The sequence below is a fragment of the Microchirus variegatus genome (genome assembly GCF_963457635.1).
Source record: "Microchirus variegatus genome assembly, chromosome: 16".
Lineage (NCBI taxonomy): Eukaryota > Metazoa > Chordata > Actinopteri > Pleuronectiformes > Soleidae > Microchirus > Microchirus variegatus.
In genome coordinates, this window is record NC_139817.1 from 5,758,930 (window position 1) to 5,776,391 (window position 17,462).

Sequence of the window (17,462 nt, forward strand, 5' to 3'; positions counted from 1 at the left end):
CAGCACTAGTAGTAGCACCGTCGTCGACGTCTCTCAAACGTGTGTTCTCTTGGATGGCCATCAGGGGGCGACTGCTTGTAACGATCGACACGTAAATTGACTAAAATGAATAAACAAGGGATCAAATAATAGGTCACAAATGTCAAAATAATAATGTTAGCATAACATTTAGCATTTAGCATTACTTCTAATACAGATTGATGTTAATTTTAGTAAAACAAGGTCCTTTATTGGCGTAAATCGGGTGTTTTAGACGTTTGAGTGTTGTTTTTGCGTCCGTAGGTTTCACATCTGGCAGAAATGACAGAAAATGTGAACTCTTCTTTCCTCCTCCTCTTCCTCCTCCTTTGTTTCCTCCCATCCAATGGAAGGCGGAGCTGATGGTGATGCACACACACACACACACACACACACACACACACACGTATATAAAACTTTAAATCCTAAACATAAATCCGAACTATTCATTGTCTTTAACTCTCCAGGTTGATATAACGCGACATATCACAGGACCCAGAGGGCTAAAGGTACGATACGCTTTTAGTTTGGTCACAATTTTTCAACAACAATCAAACAAAAATTTTAACAATTCCCGCGTTTTCCACTTGAAATATTCACGTTTGTGTGTTTTTTTTTAAAGGGCTGTCGAGGAGCGAGAGGACCAGAGGTACGAGCGTCAACGCGGGGCGGTTTACCTTCGCTGTGTGAACGTCACTGTTTCGTGAACGCTGTCCTAAATGTTTTGATTCAGGGAGAACCTGGGAGAACCGGTGCAGAAGGAGAACCAGGACCAGTGGGGGTCATGGGTCAACTGGGACAAAAGGTCACACACACACACGTTTCAACTCACAGTTGAAGATAATTGACTTATGGGGGAATTGATCCCTTTGGTGGGTTGATTTTGGGATGTGGGCAGAGGCGATTCTAGAGTCTGTAGGGGCCCTAAGTTAAAATTCCCAGGGGGCCCTTCCAACCAGTGTTCATCACCATTATGTAAAGAACAATAAAATATTGTAAATAGTTTTTAAAAAAACGATATAAACTTAGTAAAAAAAAAAATACATTACACTGTAAAGAACCCACATTATAAAACAATATAAATATATAGAACAATAAAATACTGTAAATAACTGATAAACATACATAAATTACGTTAAAAAAAAAAAGGTGAGGTGGGGCCCCTTTAGGGAGGTTTCCTACTGAGATGTCATTGCAAATGGCCCATTGTTTTTTAAGGGGGACGTGGAGGCGGCTGGTCACTGCACATTTCAGTAAAAAAACAGCCCTCAGGCTCCGAGTGTTGGGGGGGCCCCTATCGGCTCGGGGCCCCAAGCAGTTGCCTGCCTTGCCTGTTCATAAGCTGCGCCTCTGGATGTGGGCCTACACTTTGTGCTTCCACAAATCTAATGTGGATCCTACAATTTAAGGGACGATAAATATTTAAGTCTTTGTGCATATGAACGACTTCGTTGTACAATAAAGTACCATAAAAGCAACAATCACAACAATCGTAACACAATTAAGGCACAAAAGGACCAAAACGATGTGAGTTATGGGCGTTTTTCATTTTAACAAATGAAGCCAAATTAACTCCAAATGTGCAACTGTGTGTTTGTGGAAGAAGAACATTTTGAATCAAACTGAGTTATTCTATGAATTATGCATTGTGTTGATATGACAAAGTGTCTCCACAGGGAGAGAAGGGCAGCAGAGGCTGGAGGGGACTTTATGGAGATGCAGGAACTCCTGGGACCATAAAGGTGAATCATCAAGCGTTTTATTTAGTTTTTATTATAGATTTTTTTGTTCTGGAAGAAATTTTGTCCTAAAATTATCATTTTTGTACACTTGATAAACACGACGATGACTACAGCCGGGGGAATAAAATCATCACGCAGCTTTTAATGACTTATTAATTTAGTGTTTAATCTTAAATGTGAATATTCTCTGGTTTCTTTTCTCCATATATCGAAGAAATTATTCAAACTTAATCATTTTTGAACATTTGAGAACGTCATCATTTTTCAGGTTTGGTAAATTTTTTTCAACATTTTCTGACAAAACATAATAATTGGGAAGATGGATTTAAAAAAGGTTTTCTGATTCTGATAACGAAGAACCAGGCACCTGTTTCTCTGTTTCCATGATTTTATTTCATCTCTTTCATTACATTCTTCAGTAGACTGCACTGAAGTGAATCGTTGTGTTACAAAACTATGACATGCGTTTTCACAGGGTACCAAGGGCTTTAAAGGATTCAGGGTAAGTGACAATATTAATATTCATTTTTTACATCTACTTTTCAGATGATTGTTGCTTATATATACTTACATATGTATCTTTTTATCCATGTTTTAGGGCGATAAAGGTCTGAAAGGCAGCCAGGGAGCGAGTGGAGTAAAGGTGACGATCAATCGATCTCCTGTGACTGCAAATGTGATTTTAAAAAAATATGCGAATAAACGACCGCACAATATAAAGCTTTGTGTTTCTTCAGGGGCAGCGTGGCATCTCTGGGTTAGCAGCAGAAAAGGTAACTTAACCTAAGCTGGATTTGACGAGCTTTTGTTGTTGTGAAAGTGTGGTGATTCTTTTTCTGTGCTGTTCTGTTCCAGGGTGACCTGGGCCTGCGTGGTCATCCTGGCCAGAGGGGGGCGCAAGGACCCAGAGGAGAACCTGGAGGCAGAGGAACCACGGTAGGAACTCGCACTCAAGTATAGAATATGGAACATTTAATTTGAAACTTCTACATTAAAACATTTTTGATTTGCAGTATGCTAGTCGTCGTTATTTTTTTTTTGTGAAAATGTGGGACTTTTATTTAGAAATTTCTCTAAACTACACAATATGGTAATATTGGTAGTAGTCATAGATGTCCTGAAGACAACCTAGTCAGTCCTGGTCAGAACATGTGGACGTTTCTGGGGTTTTTTTTGTCTCAAAGTTGTTGTTTTTGGGGGGTTTTTTAAATTAAAAATGTGAATATGGGACTTTTAATTTGAAATTTCTCTAAAACTGTACATTAAAAACGTCTGATTTACAGTATTCTGGTAGGCAAAGATGTCCTGAACAAAACCTAGTCAGTCGTAGTCAAAACATGTTGAAATTTTTGTTTTTATTTAATCTCAAAGTTGTTGTTTTTTTATTAAAAATGTCAATATGGGACTTTTAATTTGAAATGTCTCTAAAATTGTTAATTAAAAATGTCTGATTTACAGTATTCTGGTAAATGAAGATGTCCTGAACACATCCTAGTCAGTCCTGGTCAGAACATATGGACAATGTAGTTTTTATTACATCTCAAAATGTAGAATTTTTTTTATTTAAAAGTGCAAATGTGGGACTTTTAATTGGAAATTGATCTAAAACTGTACATTAAAAATGTCTGATTTACAGTATTCTGGTAGCCGAAGATGTCCTGAACACAACCTAGTCAGTCCTGGTCAGAACATGTGGACATTTTTGTTTTTATTATGTCTCAAAGTTGTTGTTTTTGTATTTTTAAAAGTGCGAATATGGGAGTTTCAATATCGTAACCCTATCTGTCTGTCTACAGGGTTTGAAGGGAGTTCATGGGCCTCAGGGGAACTCGGGTCATTCTGGTCCATCAGGAGAACCTGGTCTGAGTGGAAACCCTGGATCACCTGGACAAGGTTTGAATCTGCAGAGAGAAAACTGTTTTTTCTTGTGTTCCTTGTTGTGAACTTTGTCGTCTTTTTAAAAGATCGTCTTCACTGACTCATGGTTGTGTTGTGTTGTTGTGTTGTAGTTCACACTGTACCAGGTCTACAGGGAGACACAGGAAACCAGGGCCCGTCAGCCAGATGTGACTGTGCTCACGTTCAGACACCAGAGCGACTGATGGACAAGGTTCAGACGGTCAGTGTCGCACACACACACACACACACACACAGTGCGAATATGGGACATTTATTTTGAAATTTCTGGTCAGAACCTATGTAAAATTTTAGTTTTTATTACATATATATAATTTTTTTTTTTTTTTTTTTTTTTTTTAATGTGCAAATATGGGTCTTTTAATTTGAAATTTCTCTAAATGTGTACATTTGTACTCTAAATCAGTACTGGTCTGAACTTTTTTTTGTTTTTTTATGTCTCAAAGTTGCTATATATTTTTTTTTTCTTAGATAAAAGGTGTAAATATGGGACTTTTAATCTGAAATTTACAGTAAATATGTCTGATTTGCTGTAAACTAGTCATAGATGTCTAATTAACTTTATTTTGTATATTTAGTCGTTACTATTCTACTTTTTTTGTGGCGTTTACAGTGAATAGGTGTCGATAGAACAGCTCCCCCTTGTGGAAAAAGTTAACCAAAATTGTCATACTTCTTGCTTTTAAATATCAATATCAATGCTATATTGGTATGATCCATATAATCAAGTCATAACAACCAGGTCTTGAAGTGTTGCTTGTATAATCCTGCTAGTTTCTTGACGTTGTAGCTTAGCGCTAACTTTAGCGCTTTGTTCAGTCGATGATGCACATAGTTGCCTTTGAAAATAATATAGTAAAACACTGACAATTTTAATTTTCTCTGTAGATTTTTATCGCAGACGGGGAGAAGCAGATGAGAAAGCTGCGCGGGGAGAACGTGATGGTTCTGCGCACAGACCGCCGCGCTCTCTACATCTACTCTCAGTCCCAGTGGATCAACGTTCTGGTAAAGTCACACATGATGGATGAATATAACGTGGTCTGTTTATTAGGTACACGCCTTAAAGCCTTTATGAAAGGGTCACAAACTGTTCACTTCTGTCCTCTTCTGCTGTTTAATGCTTCGTTGTGAAACCAGGAGGAGCCCGGACACTGACCTGCAGCACCGAAGTGCCTCTGAGCAAGGCACGTCCTCAAACGTCATCCGTGATAATGATTTATCCATGCATGTGTGCGTAATTATTATTATTTATATGATTAAATTCTAACTATTTATGTTAGTTTCTTATCATCATGAATTTTGAGGTATGTGCTGCTGCTGCAGGATCCAGATCCAGAGGGATGAATAAATTCTTAATTTAATCGTTACTTGTTTTTTTTTATTATTATTTGACTTGTGCAACAAAGTGCTTCATAAATAAACAACCAGGTAAACACACAAATTAAAGGACTATAACATATATCAAAAAATATGCAGCGGTTGTAGGGTTTTTGTTCCTATTCTGATAGTGTGGTAATACTTTTAGATATTGCTGTTTGTTTTTGGAAGTTTTTAAGGTATGACGTGATGTTATTTTGTTGTACAGATGCTAACAACAGTTGCTGCTAACCGACCTGATGGGACATGCTTATGCAGTAAAGGTCGCAGAAGTTCAGAGGTCACAGAGTTGCGATTTTGAATTAGAATTTACATCTCTTGTGCCTTGCTCAGGGGCACCCCAGCCTTAACCTGTCCCAGGATTTGAACTGGCAACCCTTTCTGTTATAGGCCCAATTCCTTTCCTCTTGGGGGTGTTTTTTCCTCGTTAAAAAAAAAAAAAAAAAAAAAGTTTAGGGTGGGCCGGCCCAAGCCTCCATGGGGCCCTAAGCATAGTAATGATTATTGATCATTCACACACCTACTATACTAAAGCTAATATTAATAGATTTATTACATAATGCTCCTTTAAATAATCACATCTGACAACTATGTAAAAACTGTGAAAAATTCTAAATAAACTACAGCAATCCAAACTTTTTTTTTTTTTAGTTAACTGCTCTTGGGGGCCCTCTAGTGGTTAGGGGGCCCTAAGCAGCGGCTTGGTTGGTTCGCTTAAGCCTTGGGTCCGGCCCTGAGTTTGGGTTAAAAACAGCTCTAACCTGCTTCAAGTGTGCATTTAGCGCCTCTTGCGCCCCCGCGCGGCCGCACCGCTGCACTACACCTGGCAGTGAAATACGCTGCCTCTCAGCTGCTGCGGCTCCAGTCCTCACTGCTCAGTCCTGCGGGGCGACAACAGCGGAGCACACGGTGGTTGGTGGTGGTCGGTCGGTCGTTCGGTCGGTCGTCGGTGATGGACGAGGGGGCCCCGAGCGAAGCCGCGTAGCCTCCCCCGCACACAGATGGCGGAGTGAGCGAGGATGCGACTCCCCATCTCCATATTTGTGTCGGTGTCTCTGTTCACGGCGGAGACCACGGCGGCGCTGTACCTCAGCTCCACGTACCGCTCCGCGGGAGACCGGATCTGGCAGGCGCTGACGCTGCTGTTCACGCTGGTGCCGTCCGTGCTGGTGCAGCTCACGCTCACCTTCATCCACCGGGACCTGGGCCGGGACAGACCGCTGGTGCTGCTGCTGCACATCCTGCAGCTCGGACCCGTCGTCAGGTCGGTTGTTTGCGCTGAGTGAATGAGTGAGTGTTTGTTTGTTTATCATCATCATCATCATCATCATCATCATCCTCCTGCTGCAGCAGCTGAATTCCTTCACTGTCTCCAGGCCGTGGAGCGTCCATGTTTACGCACAGGTGTCCTCATTTTTAAAAATAGGGTCTTAAAACATGAGCATTTGTTGTTGTTGTCTTATTTGTGCGACGTTAAAGGCGCACTAAGTAAATTTTTTTTTAGGTGAAATTATTTAGAAAATAGACTAATTAAATCATGATAGTTAATTTTAGGTGTGTAAATTGTTTAATTTCATAAGAATTGGCCTTTTTAAAAACATGTATCAGGAGCTGGGTCAGCTCCACGGAGGCCATTTTGGGCTGCCATGTTTTTGCAATGTTTTGGAATTAGGTTTGCGTCATTAGACATTTACATTTAACCATTTAGAAAATTACATTAGAGGATATAATATAATCAATCTTAATAATATAATCAAGTAGCACGTTATGAATTGAGCAAACAAAAATGTGCATTATGTAATAAATCTAAAGCAACTGGCCGTAAAATCCTCCTAATGTGTCACAGAGACTCAGGAATAATGTTCATATAACAAACTGAACTCACCAACAACAACAGTACAGACAAAATATTTGCATTAAAAAAAATATTTTGCAGACTGCAAATCATGTTTATGTTTTGAAATCATGTTTTAATATGTGGCGCCACCTACCGCCGTCTACCGGTCAATGCAGAATCTCAGCTGCCGAGCAACCACGGGTTGCCAGTTATGTCAGAAAACGAAACCTTAAAGACCTGGGTATTTTGAATTTGAATGTAGTAACTGTTTTTGGCCACATTCTTACATACGGCGCCTTTAAAGCCATAAGCCATGTCTTATTTACCCAGCATGCAACAGTACGCGTTTATACAGTCAATGACATGTTGTTGTCAGAAAGAAGGGAAAGACACTAGACCTGTTTTTCCAGCCTTTTACAAGCAAATATTTGACTTCTTAGTGAATAATATTTGAGTTAAATCACTCGACACCTCACTTTGACTGCAAAAAAATATTGGGTTAGTGTTTTATAGTCCCCCAATTCATTAAATTAGATGATTTATGTGTACGTTTTTTATTCGACAGGGCGTTGCTTCCCCCCCGCATTGGCCTCTGTGGCTCTCAGTCTCACCCTTGAGTCTGCGTTTGAACGATTATTTTTCAGGCGTCTCCGTCTTTCCCTTCGCTGAAGAGCAGGACTAAGAATAGCTCGTGTCAGTGCCGGCTTCTCCTTATCTCTGACAACACAACCATAGTGTGTGTCTGTGGGGGGGGGGGGTGGGCGGGGGATGTCCGTTTACGTCCGCTTGTAGACTGTTGGACGCACAACACAACACAACAGCAGCACTTCCTCTTCTTTGTAACACTGAGTTTTCCTCATTCAGTGTCAGAGCAGTAATAACATGACGCCTGAAAACTTTAATTTGCTATATTTTTTCAGAATTCGGCTGCTTTTTCCCATTAATATGTTAAATATAGATATGGAGAGGCTCTAATAATGTGCAATATAGAGTGTCGTATATCCTTTATTTATCAGCGAAACCTATAGGAAATCTTTTTTTCCCCACTTTCACCAACTGTATAAACACACCTGAGAAAAAATTACTAAATTAAACAAAAAAAAACAAACAAAAAATTGGATGGAATTTATGAAAGTTACAAAGTTGGGTTTAAAGGTGCCATATGTAAGAATGTGGCCAAAAACAGTTACTACACTCAAATTCAAAATACCGAGGTCTTTTAGGTTTCGTTTTTCTGACGTAACTGGCAACCCGTGGTTTGCTCGGCAGCTGAGACTCTACTGACTGCAATGATTGGTAGGCGGCGGTAGGTGGCGCCACATGCCAAAAACATGATTTCAAAACATAAACATGATTTGCAGTCTGCAAAATATTTTTTTTTAATGCAAATATTATGTCTGTACTGTTGTTGTTGGTGAGTTCAGTTTGTTATATGAACATTATTCCTGAGTCTCTGTGACATATTAGGAGGATTTTATGAGTACTAGTACTAGTTTATTGCGTCAGTCACATGTTAAAGTACATTTTTGTGCAACAAAACAATAATGACAACAATGTTTTTCCCCCGCAGCTTGAAACCATTAAAGTTTCACTCATGTTTTTACTTTATCGGATTAGTTTTTCTTCTCTTTAGGAACTTCATGCTTTCGCTGTAAGAGACATGAACTGAATTAGTTCAACTATTTTGTAATGTGTGAGGACATCGATGACGACGAAACTCCACTGCAGAAACAGAAACAAAAACACAAAGAACAACAACATTTGCAAGCAACGCTAAACTTTGATGTTTATTAATCTATCTTTAAAACTGTAAACCAGTGCTTCTCAAACCTTTTTTTTAAGAGTATCTCTATTTTTAATTTTATTTGTTCAATCTTTTGTCGCCCGGAGACGTTCTTTATCAGCACAGACCGAGGCAAGAAGTGCATTGCGCGAGTAAAGCGAGACGTCTACGAAGAGACGCAAAGCAAGCGTCTACGTAAAGATTTATAATAGAATTCTACTGCTTTAAAACGCTTCTTGTACCCTCCCCGCCCGCCCGTGCTCTGCTGCTGTATACACACAAACGCTCCCTCAGTCAGGTCCGATAGCATTACCGTTTTCAGGTGAAGGAAGCAGCATTTTAAATAATGTTAAGGCCAAATCATCAACAACAACAACAAAATGGTCAAAAGTTACATACTGCAGCTTTAAATTTTCACCAGAACTTCAGATTTAAACGCTAGCAATTACATTTTTCAGGTGAACGTCTTTTTTTTTTACAGCTTTTATTTGAACGAAACGATGCCGAAACATTGTGAAACGAGTTGAATAAAAGAAGTCGCAGTGTTCTGTAATGTGTGGGTTTTTTTTACAAGCGTCTCGGGTCACATTAAGGCACAAATGCGATTTATTTTCACGTTAAAAAAAGACACTTAAACATGTAACTGTATTGACGCCGTGGAACTGTCATCGCTCCCTTCAGCTTCCACGGTTTTATTCATCTAACTCCGTGACGTGTGGAAAACAAACCCCCCTCCCTCAGCGTTACTGTGGCTGTTAAACCCACTGCTGTTGTTGTCGTCGGCCGAACAGAAGCGGCTCTGTCTCGAACCTTTGGCCTTTTGCCCCCCCCCCCGACGGACAAAGACTCGCTGATCCGTCCTCGTCGGCGATCACAGAGGCGACCTGTGGTGACGTGATCAAGCAGACTCGTCAATGCCGGGCAAGGGGGGGGGGTAAGAATCGCTGAGTCGTATGTGCTTTTAATCAAGGAAGAACGAGCGATTGATTAGACCAGGGGTCTGCAACCTTTAGAATGAAAAGAGCCATTTTTGTCCCCTTTTCACCCAAATAAAATTAGTCTGGAGCCGCAAAACCTAACTGATCCTAAAAATTAGAAAAAAATTGGGTTTTTTTACACATGTATACTCTATTTAAAGAACCACAGTTTGTCACAAGTTGATACCCAACCTTTAAAGTATAGAAAAACGAATAAAACTATTTTTTTATAGTATTTTATTAGCTTTTGGGGGAGGTTTTTTTTAACTGGATGTGACGGATAAAACATCAAAACATTTCTATTTGCGCCTTTATCTTGACAAAAAAGTGTGAAAAACACGAATACTTTTTTTCTTCAACGCTAAAAAGGAGCCGCTACAGAGAGGCCGAAGAGCCACACGAGGCGCTAGAGCCTCAGGTTGCAGACCCCTGTGAAGAAAACGACCGTCTGTCTGCTTTAAGTAAATCGCCTGAGGCCGCGGTTCTCAAAGTGTGGTACACTACCGTTCAAAAGTTTGGGGTCACGTATCCAATTTTATTGTTTTTTTCATACTTTTATTCATCAAACGAGTTGCAAAATGAATAGAAAACATAGTCGAGACATTGACGAGATTAGAAATAATGATTTTTATTCAAAATAACAATGTTGCCCTTTCGTCAAAGAACCAGCAAAACTGTTTTCAAGGGTTTTCTAATGATCCAATAGCCTTCTAACGCCATTAGCAAACACAATGTACCATTAGAACATTGGAAATGGGCCTCTATACTAGAGCTGCAACTAACGATTATTTTCGTGATTAATCGATGAATCGGTTGGTCCAGAAAATGTTAAAAAACATTGATCAGTGTTCGTCAAACCTGGAAATGACGATGTTCTTGAACGTCCTGTTTTGTCCACGAACCAAAATTCAGTTCTAAGGATTTCTTTGTTACGTGGAGCAAAGAAACGATGAAAATATTCACATTTAAGATGCTAAAACAATCAGAAATCTTGTTTTAATCATGAAAAAAGCTTCAAAATAGTTGCAGATTAATTTAGTAATCGATTAATAATCAATTCATCGATTAATCGTTTCAGCTCTACTCTATACACCTATGTACATATTACATTAAAAACCAGTCGTTTGCAGCTAGAATAGTCGTTTACCACATTATTAATGGATAAATAGTGTATTTCTGATTCATTTAATGTTATATTCATTGAAAAAAAGTGCTTTTCCTTCCCCAAACTTTTGAATAGTAGTGTATGTGCACCATGTGATAAATGGCGTAGCTTCGTAGGTGGAAGGTGGAACTTGGTCTTAAAAAGTTTCAGAATCACTGGCTTTTGGATATCAAGCGATCTTTAACGACATTATTTACAGTCGAAGTAGGCAGGATTACTGGGGACGCAGTTGATAAAAGAGTGTAATCACGATTGCTCATGTGATGTCCACTATTGTTGGGTTGCACTTTGTTCCACAAGGTAGTATTGGCAACCTTGGGGGGGGGGGAGAGAACAACCTTTGCCTGAGATCTCTTTGTGAACGGTGTAGTGTTTCATTTAAACGTGTAAGCGTGTGTTGAACTGGTCACTTCTTTTTGTTCAGTGTTCCTCTGTAACGTAGGCAGTCGGTTATCAATCCTGGAAGCTTGACCTTTTATACGTAGGAGACGTGTATGAGCAGCTACTTACGGCACTTTTCCCACTATACAGTTACGGCACGACACGCTCGACTCGTTTGTTTTTGCTTTTCCATTACGAATAGTTGCCTGGTACTTGGTCGTTTTTTCTTTAGTACGTTTTTTATACAATTTATACTGTATATTTATTAAATTTTTATGCGTTTGTCTGGGAACCTGGTTCGTGTGTTAAAAAGAAAAAAAAAACGAAAAGTCTTTTGTAACTTGGTTGACAAATCACTATTATCACCCTTGATTTTTCAATAAAAAGATAAAAAAATGTATGCGTTCATTTAGGCTAAATAACGTAGTAAAATAGAAAAAGACGTAAAAGTTGCCACATGCTACGTTCATTTTTAAAGGCGCCATATGTAAGAATGTGGCCAAAAACGGTTACTACGTTCAAATTCAAAACACCGAGGTCTTTTAGGTTTCGTTTTCTGACGTAAACTGGCAACCCGTGGTTGCTCGGCAGCTGAGACTCTACTGACTGCAATGATTGGTAGATGGCGGTAGGTGGCGCCACATGTCAAAACATGATTTGCGGTCTGCAAAAAAAAATTTTTACTGCAAATATTTTGTCTGTACTGTTGTTGTTGGTGAGTTCAGTTTGTTATATGAACATTATTCCTGAGTCTCTGTGACATATTAGGAGGATTTTATGGCCAGTTAGCTTTAGATTTATTACATAATGCATCTTTTAAAAAATCCAGGAAAAAGATGATGTTAATCTCCCACATTTAGCAAAGGGCTAAATGTCTTATGGGAGTCTGGAGTAGAATGGAATAGTCTAGTTCTCGCCTGTCGTTTATCACTTGATTTACAATTATGCTGAAAGCTTTAAATGGAATTATTGATCAGTGATGCAGGGGAAAAACAAACTTGGCTCAACCCGGTGGTTTATCAATACACGCATAATGGAATGATTCATTCATCTCGGGGGGGGGGGAAATGACTTTCAGGTTCAGCTCTTGAGTTTTGTAAGATGTTAAAGAAGTTTATGGAATATATAAATAAATACATCGAAAACTATCCTTTTGCTTATAGCCCAAAACATAACCTCCTCGGTGGGAGGTCAAATTAGATTCCTGCGCGGTGAATCAGCCTCAGAACACAGTCTGGAGTAGACGTCTTGAACGACCTGATTTCCATCACATTGTGTAACTCGAACCCTTATGTTATTATCCTCGTTTGTTCTGTTACACTCATCATCGCGAAACGGTCCGAGTTCCTCGTTCTGTGCAAAAACATCTTCGACTATAACACGAAGCGTCACAGTCCGAATTACACAAATTGAGTTTGTTATCTCGTCATGAGCACAGGAGCCGCTTGTGATAATGGATTAACAACAACTCTGACCTTTGACCCTTTTATATTTACGCACTAATGAAGTCTCAGTCTTCGCGCCGTAACGATAACGACGTTTTAATTTGTTTAAAAGAGAGAAAGCATGTGTGTTTGTGTGTTTGAGTTTCTGACATGACTGAAATAACCTGCTTCACAGCAGCTTCTGTAACCATGGCGATCACCCATGGTTACCTATGTAAAGCCAAATGGACGCTGAATAGCACGTAATTCGTCTGGTTGAGCACAACAAGCTCTTTTCTAAGCATTTGTTCATGCATGCTAATATCACTGAGCTCATCCTGCTAAATGTAATTGATGGGATGGTTTTGGGGGGTTTTCGTGCTCCCGTTTCATTCTCGTTAATATGGTTGGGGCCAGCAGAGACAAAAACACGTGACAAAAGTCTCACCTAATAGAAACTAGACATACTTAAAGGTGCATTATGTAATAAATCTAAAGCAACTGGTCATAAATTCCTCCTAATATGTCACAGAGACTCAGGAATAATGTTCATATAACAAACTGAACTCACCAACAACAACAGTACAGACAAAATATTTGCATAAAAAAATATTTTGCAGACTGCAAATCATGTTTATGTTTTGAAATCCTACCGCCATCTACCAATCATTGCAGTCAGTAGAGTCTCAGCTGCCGAGCAACCACTGGGTTGCCAGTTACATCAGAAAAACGAAACCTAAAAGACCTCGGTGTTTTGAATTTGAATGTAGTAACCGTTTTTGGCCACATTCTTACATATGGCACTGTTAATTCTATGATATCTTAAGAGCGTATTTATTGCGATTAGACGTACATTTCTGGCTGGAAACTGAAGTCGAGAGAGAAAATCAACAATTGTACATCGGGCCATGCAGGTGTTTTTAATCCACTGATGTGTTCAAATATGTTATTTTGTGACTTTTGGGGTTTGAAACTGACCTAACGAAGCAGCGGTAGACCAAAATCCGCGGCTGAGGAGAGCGTCAGTAAGGAGAGATTTCTATCGGCTCGTTTACAGCAACTAGGAGGTTTTTGACCATAAAAACAAGTTAATGTATGTAAGTAGACCTCCATAACTAACATATATGTGCAACAGGACCACTCTATGTGAGCTTTAAGTGGCTGAAAACAACCTCAACTGTCCCTTTTCGGCTTATAGGGACTCTAGTAAATGAAACTGAAAGGATGAGACTAATTAACAGATTGATTGACAGATAAATGGATAACGAGATCATTTCATTGAGTTTCCCTTCTAAGCGACAGAGTGTCCTCATCGCTCTTCTCCTGTTGTGCCGGTGCAGGTGTCTGGAGGCCTTCTGCATCTATGGCAGCGTCGGCCAGGTGGAGGAGCCGTACGTCAGCATCACCAGGAAGAAGCAGATGCCCCGCGGGGGTCGGTCCGAGGAGGTGGAGCGGCAGGTGGGCCAGGCGGAGGGGAAGCTGTTCACGCACCGAGCCGCCTTCGCCCGCACGTCCGTCATTCAGGCCTTCCTGGGCTCGGCCCCGCAGCTCACCCTGCAGCTCTACATCTGCGTCCTGCAGCAGGGGGTGTCCATCGGCAGAGGTGAGCACCAGGAGTGAGTGAGTGAGTGAGTGAGCGTATGTGTTGTGTTCTCGGACAGTTTTATTCAAGGATTTCATTCTCGCAGTGGAAACGCAGCATCTGTCCTCCGAATAAGGACGAAGCAGTGGAAGTGGTTATAAATACAGTGCGTGTGGTGTAATCGTCTCTCTGCCGACGCCGCCGCTCTGACACTTTTCATTTCACGCTCGGCGATTTAACGACCAGTACGCGATGAACAAGAGCTTCGCCGGTCCCCGTGTGTTCATGATGAAGTATCTGCAAATATGAAAGGGAACTGAACGCCATTTCCATACCTTGAGAGATCTATAAAATTGAAAGAGGTAGTTTACAAGGTATACAAGGTATACCATAAAGGCGTCCTAACTGGTAAACAAATCAATGATATTCTTACTATACACTATATTTAAAAAAATATATTTTTTAGTTTTCTTGAATATAATAATAGTTATAATTGTTGGTTGATTTCAAAAATTCACCAAAAACTGTGGAAAGAATGTGTGGAAAAACTGTGTGGAAAAAAATTTGTGGAAAAAAACTGTGTGGAAAAAAATGTGTGGAAAAAAACTGTGTGGAAAAAAATGTGTGGGAAATAAAGTTTCACCCCTGATCTGAGGACACTTGTCTGAGCGTGACCCTACTATCGGGGGCGCTATAGAGGCGCGGTGCTCCGAGCACTATGCCGCTATCTCATTTCCGCCATGCCAGACCTCCATGCCAACTCTCAAGAGGTTTTATGCATGAATGCAGGGGTGTCAAACTCAAATTTGGTCAGTAGGGGGCCGGTCAAATGGAAACATAAGTCAAACTTTTTGATAGAAAGACATCAAAATAACAATATTTATGATGATGTGAACATATGATGCTAAATGAATCCGCGTGAAATTGATTGAAGAGTTTGAAAAGGCTTTTTAAAGCGTTAGTTTTAAAGAAGATCAAAGTTGACACTTGAGAATGGACGTGAAAAATATGGGTATTTCCTTTCAAATGAATGAGTCCTCATGTTTCCTTCTTTGTCCGTGTCAGGAACACTGATGGTGATCTCCCTCCTGTCCATTGTTTACGGAGCGCTGCGCTGCAACATCCTGGCCATCAAGATCAAATACGACGACTACGAAGTGGACATCCGGCCCGCGGCGTACGTCTGCATCTTCCTGTGGAGGAGCTTCGAGATCGCCACGCGCGTGGTGGTCCTGGTTCTGTTCAGCTCGGTGCTGCAGCTCTGGGTCCTCCCCGTGGTCCTGCTGAACTTCGTCGTCTTCTTCCTCTACCCGTGGATCCTGTTTTGGTCGAGCCACTCGCCCTTTCCCGAGAACATAGAGAAGACTCTGACCCGCGTGGGCACCACCATCGTGCTTTGCCTGCTCACCTTCCTGTACGCCGGCATCAACATGTTCTGCTGGTCCGCCGTGCAGGTGAAACTCAACGACCCGGACCTCATCAACAAGTCCCAGAACTGGTACCGCATGGCCGTGTACTACATGCTGCGCTTCGTGGAGAACGCCTCGCTGCTCCTGCTTTGGTACGTCTACAAGACGGACTTCTACGATTTCGTCCACGCACCCTTGCTGGTGCTGCAGCTGCTCGTGGCCTACGCCATCGCCATCTTGTTCATGCTGCTCTTCTACCAGTTCTGTCACCCGTGCCGGAAGCTCTTCTCCTCCAGCATGACCCAGGGCCTGTGGGACTGCTCCTCGCTGCTGTGTCTGATGTGCAGCTCCACCCCGCCGCAGAGCAGGCCCGCGAGGAAGGAGGAGGAGGAGGCGGCGCCGGAGACCCCGAGGGGGACGCCCGCGCTCCCGGACGCGGCCCGCGACACGGCCAGCGACCGCTCGGACGACGCCCCCGACGACACGAGCTACGACGTCCTCAGCGACGCGGTCGGCGACGTTCCGGCGGGCGTCAAAGTCGAAGGCGGGGTCAACGGCGACGCGGGCAACAGTTTGTCGTGCAACGCTTGAAAAACCATCGCAAAGTGCGACGTGCCATTCGGAGGAACGCCCTCCGACCGTTGTCGTCTTGCCTTTCAAGTGCCACGTTGGATACTTTGAACAACGCGCCCCATCTCAGCCGTGTTTTCTACCATCGCGTGTTATGACCTTAACTTTACGTCGATTCTGGCTGCTAACGCATAGTGTCTGCTCGAGTTAAAGAGATAGATAAGGGTGTGTGGTTTTTTTTAAGTGTGGTTGTATGAGATGTTGAGATATTAAGCAGCAGTGACTGGACCAAGCAAGTTTGACTAAATGGATGCTGACTCCCAGTGGGGACACATGGAAACTGATTTTAGCCACTTATAATAAAATGCCTGCTTAAGTCTAAGGGCCAATTCCAATTCCTATCTCAACCCTTAATCTTAACCCTCAAGCTCAACCCTTAATCTTAACTGGCCCTCAAAACCAAGTGTTGAGGGTTATTTTGTCACTTAGAAATGGGACACCCCTTAAATGCAGATACGTCTTCAGACTGTGGGGGGCAGAATAACGCGAAAGCTGCGTCCAGTCTGTCAACTCCAAAAAAGAAGAAGAAGAAGAAGAAGAACACATTTATGAAGTTATTAGGTTGTCAGTTAGTTATAAGATGATACTCATACAAATACCACAACCACGGACATATTCAGCTGACAGTTACCACACACCACGGCTTATTGAAAAGTAAACGATAGCAAACGATCGCTTGTCCGCACCGGTCAGTAATCCATAATATGGGCCTAAACTAAGATAATACTATGGTTTTCATCATTTTTATATCTCTATTAACAAAGAAAATACTTACATTTGTAGCGTACTCGTTTCGCTGCTTTCGGCCACCATCTTTGTTATGTCAAAACACGCAATGCATTCTGGGTAGCCCTTGCTCCCAAGGGTGGTCTCGGGAAAATCTCAATACTGAGGGCGATACAGCCCTTAAACTTGGCCCTCAACTTGAATTTTTCTGAGAATCGGGACAGCACTTGCACTAGAGGGAGCGCACATTTTTGAGATCGAGGGTTAAGATTGAGGGTTTAGCAAAGGAATTGGAATTCACCCATAGAGAAAACAAGTGATTTTACATTCCATTACACGGGAGATGTTGATGCTCTGCTGCCTCAGTCGGTGACTTCAAATATGCTATTTTATGACGTTTGGGTGTTTGAATTTCTTTGTTAAGTCTTAACTGATCGACACAAATTGACCACAGGGGGGCAGCAGTGGACCCAGCACCTCCAGTGTCTCCA

The 17,462-nt window shown here is 41.4% G+C and overlaps 1 protein-coding gene across 1 annotated transcript; it reads left to right on the top strand.

Annotated features, from left to right (window-relative positions):
* Positions 1-6,076: 6,076 nt before the first annotated feature.
* Positions 6,077-16,206, top strand: xk (X-linked Kx blood group (McLeod syndrome); the record flags this gene model as incomplete). The annotated part of the gene is made up of 3 exons (XM_083902917.1): positions 6,077-6,321; positions 13,965-14,227; positions 15,272-16,206. The coding sequence occupies 3 exons, from the start codon at positions 6,077-6,079 to the stop codon at positions 16,204-16,206; spliced, it is 1,443 nt and encodes a 480-aa protein (XP_083759043.1).
* Between the last annotated feature and the right edge of the window lie 1,256 nt (positions 16,207-17,462).